The sequence below is a fragment of the Macrobrachium rosenbergii genome, chromosome 3, assembly GCF_040412425.1.
Source record: "Macrobrachium rosenbergii isolate ZJJX-2024 chromosome 3, ASM4041242v1, whole genome shotgun sequence".
Classification (NCBI taxonomy): Eukaryota; Metazoa; Arthropoda; class Malacostraca; order Decapoda; family Palaemonidae; genus Macrobrachium; species Macrobrachium rosenbergii.
The window spans coordinates 76,554,971-76,564,970 of NC_089743.1; the positions used below are offsets into that span (position 1 = coordinate 76,554,971).

A 10,000-nucleotide genomic window follows, 5' to 3' on the forward strand; every position below is an offset into this window, starting at 1 on the left:
CAGAAAAAAATTGTAATAGTTTGTACTTTCGTCGTCATTTTGATATACCAAGTAGTTCATGTGCATTATTTGTTCAGTCTCAGTTCTACCTGAATGTTAGGAAATGTATAAAAAAATCAAGGCAATAATGATCATCTGTCTTGCTGTCCGTGTTGTGAATGAAAAAGAATTACCTATATGATAAATGAAACTAATGTTCACCATAAACATGCAGTGTACCCATACTTATAGAACTAATGGTAAAATACTTTCCTGCAAAACAGCAAAGCTAACAATATACTCTATAACTTGGAAAGGCAATTAATCTTAATTTTGCATGGCGCCAAAAATACATATTTTTGTATTGCTTAATTTTCTGGTGTTTTAAACAAGTCAGTTTTACCAATTAATTTTGTCATTTTGAATTATTTGAACACACATAACATACAGTTACTCGACTCTTAATAAAACCTATATCAGTATCTTAGCGTGAAGAGTTGCTTTGCATAAGCCAAACCAAAAGAGCATTTCTGAAAGCTATTCTGAATTTCAGTAGAAAGTAGGACACCCCACAGTTAGGCATCAATACCCCAGCCCTGCATCCGCACCCAGTTACTAGAAGTAAATAAAACCAAGTCATAGGATTGTATGATACGGCCAGATGGGCAGGGTGTTTGCTGTACTGCAGCGCCCAGAATTTGCCAATGACAAGATTAACGGCTTTCGGTTCACTTCAAATGCCTCACTGTGCGGATGTCTATGAGGCTGTGTAGGCCTATGACTCAACAAATTTGCTTAGGAAAACACCTGCTAAATAATACAGCCTCATTAGCTGATAAGGATTTCTGAGGTGACTTTATTGAGCTGTATAGACCACATCTTTCTTTTCTTTTACTTTTAACGTGCTTTTTTCCCATTTGTAAAATCAGTTCAAAAGATTTTAGTGTTCCAGAGGGAGAGGTTAAGAATGTACCTTAAACCAGTTTTTCACTTCTTTTAAAATTATGATTTTTAAATTGAACTTTTGATATTATCTGCTTAAGTGTGCTCCCATGGGCTTCTTACGGTGCTTCAGCGCGTCAAGCTTTTTATGCAATGCCACTTCTCTGCTGCAAAGATTTGACAAAATCCTCGAGTTTCTGGTGCTACAGAATTGCTGTGACGCTCGACTGAGTGGTACTCCTGGACGAAGCTTTTTGGATCCTCACCCAACCCACATACACATATGATTTGACCTCAATTTTCGGAAGCATCACGTACTTATTCATGTGTATCCTATCAAGAGGGTAGCAGTTGAGTGCATTGCGATTTATAGCTTACTTTCGGACATGAAGAACACGTAATACTGCATAAATAAATAATTCCAGTTCTCTCTCTCTCTCTCTCTCTCTCTCTCTCTCTCTCTCTCTCTCTCTCTCTCCTCTCTCTGATTAAGTTTATTAATTCTGATGATACCACTGTACTTCCCTGTAGGTCATTGGTCTGAGGCTATTTGCTATCGTCAGTTCATCAGTATGCCGTTTTTGTCATGAACAGATTTAAACGATGCAGCTCTAAACGATGTCTTTCCAATGAACGAAAAATTGAAAGTTGTAATATATTCATAATTTGTTTTTCCCTTGTCCCTGAGGTCCTTACATTTGACTTTCCAGAGGCCCGGGCGTTGTTCGCTCACATCCTTAACGCCACTCCACAATTGCTTGTCTGCTGATATGGCTGTCATTTTTTTCATCCCCTCAGTTAACTATACTAACCTCCTCGTCTGGTTTTTATTATTTAACTTGTCTTCTGCGTCTGTCCGTCTGTTTGGGTCAAAACTTGTAACCCAATTTTCGCCCTGTTTCCTTCGTCTGATGGACTTGAAATTATGCATGGTTACTCAATGCCCGTAACAGTACAACCTTACATGATCAGTAGGTCAGCAGTGACCTCTAGTGACCCTACAGTGACCTCTCCCAGTATCTCAGGATTTGTATGAAATTCTTCGGAACTTTCATACCTTCTTTGACTCAGCAGAATAAGTTAATATCTCTACGGATTTTTCAAATCTACTTTGGCTCGACAAGATCCCTCGTTCAATTTCGTTAGCTACAATCATAAATCGGTTACAAGTTCTGTCAAAACTAAAAAGTATAAAATAAAATATTATAAAAAAAATTTTAAACACACTTATGAAAATGCACTAAAAAGTACAAAATAATTTTTTGAGACATACCAGGATTTTCTTACAATTAATCATGCCTACAAAAATAAAAGAATGGGAGCCAAGCATGGAAGGAAATGCTACAAGAAATTAAAAAAATATATTTCTTTTCTTGCAGCATTTCCTTCCTGTAGACATGATTAATTGTAAGAAAAAATCCTGCAGATTGTGATCTCAGAAAATAACTTTTATACTTTTTAGTGCATTTTAATAAAAGCGTTTTAAAAAAATGGTTTGATTTTTTCATTATTTCTTAAGAAGAGTTGTGCTCTAATTCATTTCTATTCAAACCACTGTTTTCCCTTTAGTTTCATTTTTGTCGGTTCCCAGTTTTCTACAATATAGGCTGCAACACCAGCTCTAAGTACACCTTAGTTTTACCAGACCACTGAGCTGATTAACTTTGGCTCTCCTAGAGGCTGAAGGATTAGACATTTTACGTGGCTAGAACCAATGGTTGCCCAGCAGCGGGACCTACAACTTATTGTGGAATCAGACCGCACATTATAAGCGAAATGAATTTCTATCACCAGAAATAAATTCTCTAACTCTTCATCAGCCGGCCGGGGGTGAACTCCGGCCCATCGAGTGACAGTCCATAGCTCTGCCGGACTCACCCAACGAGGTACAGCTCCTAGCGCCGTCATAGTAGCTTAGCGGGAGGTCATGCCCTCTCTCTTGATTTGAAGTCTTGTTCGGTCGGAATAAGGGCTGGAATTGTCTGCAGACAACTCTTATTAGGAACTGGCCGGAATTAGACTAAGCCAGAATCAAAGGCCGTAATGTTTAATGGCCTTTACATACAAAAAAACATAACAATATTGCAGGTTGTATTTTTGTATAGAGGAGGATTATGTATATACATGATATATATATATATATATATATATATAACATATATATATATATATATATATATATATACATATACATATATGTATATATTATATAATATACATTATATACAGGTGTAAACGAATTTACATAAATATTTTGGAAAATGAAAAGAAACAATAGTTCACAGGAGCAGAAAATGTTCTATAAACATATGCATTTCAAGGCTTCGTTGTCAGTGAGGGGAATTTTAAAATAACCTCTATCATTAGCGGTGCTTTCATGCAAAGGACGGTGGTAGGAGGGTCAGGTAGCCTGGGATGTTGGGGCGGCCACAGAAAAGAGGATGGAGCAATTAGGCCGATGTGAATAAAGTGCCTCCCGATCAAATGTATAATTTAGATTTTGAAGAAAGAAAATTCAAGCATCATTTAGTCCCTTTTCCTCCCTATCAGTGGTAACCCTAATTGAATCCCCCCTCCATCAGAGGTAAACTTGTTCATTGGACATCTATCAAAGGTTTCAAATGTATTTTAAAAATCTCTCCTATTCCATCTAAAGTATTCACCAGACACCAGCAATAGGCGTAGACCTAGTCATGATTCCCGGTTCAACAATTCCGTGACGGTGGATGAACGAGCAAGAGAATTCAACGATTTACAAATGAATGTTGCTCATCAACATTTACACTTCTCAACTATTTGCCTTTGTCACTTGGAATCCGAACTTGATGTAATATATATATATATATATATATATATATATATATATATATATATATATATATATATATATATATATATATATATTAATATTATATGTGTGTGTGTGTGTATATATATAAAATTGTGTGAGCTATAAAGTGAGTTTTTGTATTATTCTTTTGCACCTGCGTGTGCAATTCTTCATATGTAAAAATACATGTATGTCTATAAAATTTTTTGTAGCACATTGGCTGCAAAACAAGTCTTTTTGTATTTTACGTATCTTACAGCGTGGGCGAGAACTTTTGTAGCTTCTTCAGGCATGGAACGGTGAGACTGCAAAATGTGGAATTAATCACGCCATGCGTGATTGAATTTATTACCGGTACTGTTTTCAACCCGCCTTCATCATGCACCATAAGGTGAAATCAGTGCACCGAACCTATCTCCAACATGCATATTGTATGAAACACCTGGTGTTTTCAGTGTATAAGTGATCAATCCGTCTACAGAGACGTCCGAGTAGAATTATTACCGAATGATATGAATGTCTTAATTTGGCCTTATCAACTACACCAAGAAGACTTGAAGCTTGAATACAGCATACTGTAGGATTTAGACCATAGGCCAAGAGCTGGGACCTATGAGGCCATTCAGAGCTGGAACGGAAATTGACACTAAAAAAGGTTTTAAAGGTGTAACAAGGAAAACCACGCAGTTGCACTATGAATCAATTGTTAGAGAGGGTGGAAAACAAGATGGAAGAAAGAGAATGTGAACGGAAGTATAGTGAAAGGACTGACAGGGGTTGCAGCTAGAGGCCGAAGGGACGTTGCAGAGAACCTTAAATACTGCCTACAGTGCACCGCATGAAGTGCACTGGAGACACTACCCCCCTATAGGGAACACCAACAAGAGCGTTCGGAGACTGCAAACCTCCGTCAAGGCTGAACAATCCACGCCCATCCGGCTCCTAAAAGGTCCCTTATCCAAATTCAAATCTCTCGCAAAATTCGATCGCTTGTTACCATTCAAAAGGTCGTCTTTGGTAAAACTTTCATAATAACTTTGCAACCATTTACATTATCCTGCTGACCAACAAAAAACAAACAAACAAATCGCCCTGTACAATTCTTAGGATTTGAGAAACATTACGAAACTAGAACATTCATTCATTACCACAGTTCTCTTGAATCGATATTACCCTAACCGTTTCAGCTGCAAGGGATACACAGATGTGCTCCCAAAAGGTCATGATTCAGGTGTATGTGTTACTCAGGTGCTGTGCGATCGGGGCACGCAGTTCCTTACATGAAGGAAGGAAAGGTAGCTTTTTGTAAATTGTGGATGTATACTACCAATAAAGTTTAGAAAAGAGTAATACGGATCCTTTGTGATACCTGCTGAAATGGCGTTCATACTTAGAATACAAATTATTACAATGAATAATAACGTTGCCTACCGGGAGATACTTAGATAAACTTTGTTCACCCTTACAACGTGGCAAACACTTCACGAAACTTGCGTTCATCGCAGATTCTTGAACATCGCGGGATTTCGAAGATCATTTTTCGTCGTTAAAACATAACGCCTATATGTATCATACAATCTTGATATCCGTATCTTATATCCTAGCTGCCTTGACGGCAAGCTATAGTTAAAACTATAAGGTCCTTTGCATTGTCCCTTTGGCTCCGTTGATTTCTCAACCGTTCCCTCCTGGCTCTTCCTACCTTGCAATCCCACTACTCTAACTTCCTTTATGGGCGTCATCGTAGAGGGAGGGCAAAACGAGGATTTGTCCCTCCCCGAGATCAGGCCTTCTAAAGAGGAGTTCCTCTGAAAATTCTAAGGAATTCCTGGTATGGATATTATTTTTTAACCTCTACAAACTAGTGGAAATTTCTGTTGGATATTGTGACGATAGTCTCTCTCTCTCTCTCTCTCTCTCTCTCTCTCTCTCTCTCTCTCTCTCTCTCTCTCTCTCTAAATATCTTGTGAAGTAACGAACTAACATCAACTTCCGCATTCTCTTCGAGTGTGTAACCCTCTGCCCCTTCCCTGTTTCCATTCTTCCAATACTTCATTTAAGAGTATATGTTCACATACTGGGAAAACTCCTTAGCATATTGTTGGGGAATTTTGAATGTGAGACCCCGCCGATTCGTTTATTTTCCCCTAACTATGCTCTGTCGTTAAACAGGAAATCCCTATTTGCTTATTTCCGAATAAAAGCAGTAGCCTGCTTCCGTGTTCACTTAATGAGATATTCTGTTCCTTTATTACCGAGACATCTCACTTTTTAAGCGCTGATTTGTCGCGAAATTAGACGTTCAGGGCTCCCCCTCCTCTCTCGCTCGCTTAAGATTCTCTGAAAACATTTCCAGTTACCCAGTTACACAAATATTTAAAAATCATTGACCATTACTATACAGGTGCCGATGCACATCTGTTCACATTCAAGCTTTTAGCATTGGCTGTTGAATGATGTGTTTTCTTACGTGGCTTCGCTTTAAGCGTCGTGCTAAACTCGGGTGTTTCTTGTGACTAGTCACAAAACTTAAAAGATATTTTCCGCCATTATACGTGTTAACCTACTATGTACGCTCAGACACTTAGACACAAATTGTCTTGTATAATTTCTAAACAAAAACAATTCATTTCAATGTCAGTGTTTCAAAAAGAAGCGAATTCCCAGAAGTCCAAGAATTATTTCTTTTGTTTTATATCTTCCTTCTTTTTCCTGTCCTAAAGGAAGAACGAGTAATCTACCATTTTTAATGGTAGGCGTTTTCATATAGACTTAGGTTTGATCTTACGGACTAAATCGCCATTTGCTTATTCGACCACTGTGATTATACACATACATACGTATATGTATATAACATATATATATATATATATATATATATATATATATATATATATGTATATATATACTGTATATATATATATATATATATATATATATATATGTGTGTGTGTGTGTGTGTGTATGTGCATACATATATATATATATATATATATATATATATATATATATATATATATATATATATAAATATATATATATACTATATATACATATATACATATACTGTATATATATATATATATATATATATATATATATATATATATATATATATATATATATATATATATATATATGTACTTTTAAAGGCATAGTTTTTTATCATAAACAGTCTCCACTACAAGCAGTTGCTATAGTCATCAATAAGTTTTTGCAGGTATCTTCATATTTCACCAGTTTTTCCTGATTCTCAAGCGTTAGTTTACTTCCACACGATGGACCAAAAAGGCTGTAAATCAAGACTGTAAATCTTTAGTCACTGAAAATGCCACAGGGTGGCGAAACAGCTATCGTGACAAAAAATGATAAATTTAAGAAAGATGTCTGAGTACGTTTCACCAGAAAAAACTGACGTTATGAAGATTCCACCAAGAAACTCATTTATGCCACTGAACCAGTTACTTTTAATACATACATATATATATATATATATATATATATATATATATAAATAATATATATATATATATATATATATATATATATATATATATATATATATATAGTATGTATATATATATATATATATATATATATATATATATATATATATATCTCTACTGCTATTGTTATGCGAGTCATTTGGCTGATGAGTTGGGTATTAAATTAACTGTGACTTATATAGCCTTGCTTTTCCTAAGACCCACATAATCCTATCAATTAAGGCTAAAAGTTACCAAAAAAGGTTACTGAATATATTGATTTATTCTGAACACATGAATTAAATAAACAACATTACTCAACCATCTAGTTCAGCAAAAAGAATAAAAGAAAAAAAAATCTTACGAGAAGCTAATAACAAAATAACTTCGTCCGACTTCTGACATGATATTTCAACATAAGTTAGTAGATGATACAACAGCTGGGGAACTCTTGTGACTCGCATATGTGCAACTTCAAGCACAGGACTTGAATGCAGTGTTGTAACTAATCTTCTCCAAACAAGATTCTGGCCAGGTTCCAAAGGCATGCCCAATTCTGGAAGAGACATATCAAATAACATTCAATATCAAGGACCTCTCACTTATCATTAATTGACTGCCAGGGATGTGTCTTAGATCAAGGATATTTTATTAACACCATGGAGGATAATTTGTGCAGTCTAACTAGGCAACACTAATTATACCGTATATTTGACTTAAATAAATGGGATGCGGTTTACTAGGATTTTCCTTAGTCAGTGACTGGTTAAGAAACTGAAACAGGAAATAGGGGAAGGTCTAAGGAACTGGGAGTGGTTATCTTTAGACTTACCACTGGGTAGATAATGCAGCGATCCAATTGCATCAGAAGCCTTGGGTCCGTTGAAGGCAATTTCCGGCTGTTCCACAAGAGGGAGGGAAGGACAAAGGAGGCTGCTAGAACACACGGTGCTTGTGCTGTCTTTGAAGGGATAACTTCTCGACTGCTGAGCTGGTTCAAAAATGCGTAGGTGCTTGCTTGAAGGCTCCTCCACCAGGTCTCATTGGCTGGCCAGGTAGCCTGAAAAATGACAAAAAACTTCGCCAGTATGAAAAGTAAAGAAAAAGTGGCGTAAGGTACCTCTAATCAATTGCATCAGAAGCCTTGGGTCCATTGAAAAGGCAATTTCCCGGCTGTTCCATAAGAGAAGGACAAAGGGAGGACTGGCTAGAGACACACGGTGCTTGTGCTCTTGCTTTGAAGGATACCTCTTGACTGCCTGAGCTGGGTCAAAAATGCAATGCAGGGTGCTTGTGAAAGACTCCTCCCACCAGGTCTCATTGGTTGGCCCAAAGGTAGCCTGAAAAATGACAAAAAACTCACCAATACAGTCATAGAAAAGTGAGCTTAAGGTACACTCTAACTAAGTGGTCTAGTAAAACCTACACCCTGTTGAATAGGCCCCTAAACTAAACTTCAAACCCTTCGATGACAGTTGGTGTTTTTGGAAAGCAAGCCCTGCTCGCTGGCTTTCCTCTACTAAGCTGCAAAAAGAAAAGCTTTGGTTCTTTCTTTTTATATTTCTACTGAATAAAGGAAGAGAGGTCGAACATTATAAATATTTGTAATAATATACATACATATATATATATATATATATATATATATATATATATATATATATATATATATATATATATATATATATATATATTTATATATATACATATATACATATATCTATATATATATATATTTTCTGAATGTGCACCGCTGTATCGCTTATTTTCTTAATAATTCAGTAAATTTGCCATTTGACTAGGGGTGTAAAGAATAGCCACAGTATAAGGAGCGACAGGAGATATTTGGTTGTGTTCTGCTTTCCCTATTTAATTGGACACCAGGGAAAACACCTGGGAAAAATAAATCACTGTTCCCCTTCTAGCTAAGCCCCAAACCTAATTAAACCCTTTTTGTATTTTTCAAATACCAGCGAAAAGATTCTTCTTTCGTTAATCCGCAGTACAGTGCTCAGGTCGTCGCCTAAAGTCATGCCTGCACAGTTTTTCTTCCATAAAAAATGGCAAGACAACAGAGTCCTCAGCTAGTCTGCTTGTCCGCCAGAAGGCTCTGCCGTCTGAAGCACTGAGCTACGTGCCAAGCTAGGCACTTATTTCCTACACCTGGAGAGCTTTAACCTTTGACCCAGGCGTCGTCAGAAGATAGTTAAAGGTCTACTTCACCTGGAATTTTCTCTCCAGGCATCATAAGAAGCAAGTACCAGTACGTCCTGTGATTCGAGATTTAGTTCTAAGCCAGTGTAACTTTTTTCTCTAACTCAATATCTCTCTCACAATTCATAATTTAATTCAACCCCCGTTCAGCGACTTTGCAACAGTGTATTTATCAGTGCCAGTGTGTGTGTCCCTTTCTAGAACTGCATAGGTAACGCCATTCCCTTATGATTAAGAAATGCAACCCATTTTACTTGTGTATTTAACTAAGAGATATTACATTATTATTAGTCTCATCTGGAATTATTTCACTTCCAAGTGGTGTCAATGTCATTTGCCAAGTGCATGCTTCTCCTTTGCTTACTAATTTGCCAAGGAAAGTCTGCCCTATCAGGCTGATATAATTTGACACTATTGTTTTAAGACCTCTTATACATGGTCTATTTACGTAAACCTTGGAATTACCTATTGTACTAATTTCCAGTTTAGTGAGATCTGTCACCTTTGGTTTACCTGTGCTTGTGTAAATAAAGTAAATGTTAAGAAGCAG

General features: G+C 36.6%; 1 protein-coding gene across 1 annotated transcript in view; it reads right to left on the reverse strand.

Moving 5' to 3' along the window:
* LOC136851583 (glutamate receptor ionotropic, delta-2-like) overlaps positions 1–10,000 on the reverse strand; it is a 67,526-nt gene that overhangs the window by 25,876 nt on the left and 31,650 nt on the right. Inside the window, exons 3-4 of the mRNA XM_067125867.1 lie at positions 8,357–8,576; positions 7,675–7,792 (exon numbers count right to left, since the gene is read on the reverse strand). Of these exons, the coding sequence (XP_066981968.1) occupies positions 7,675–7,792; positions 8,357–8,576 (338 nt within the window). The remainder of the gene's footprint in view (positions 1–7,674; positions 7,793–8,356; positions 8,577–10,000) is intronic.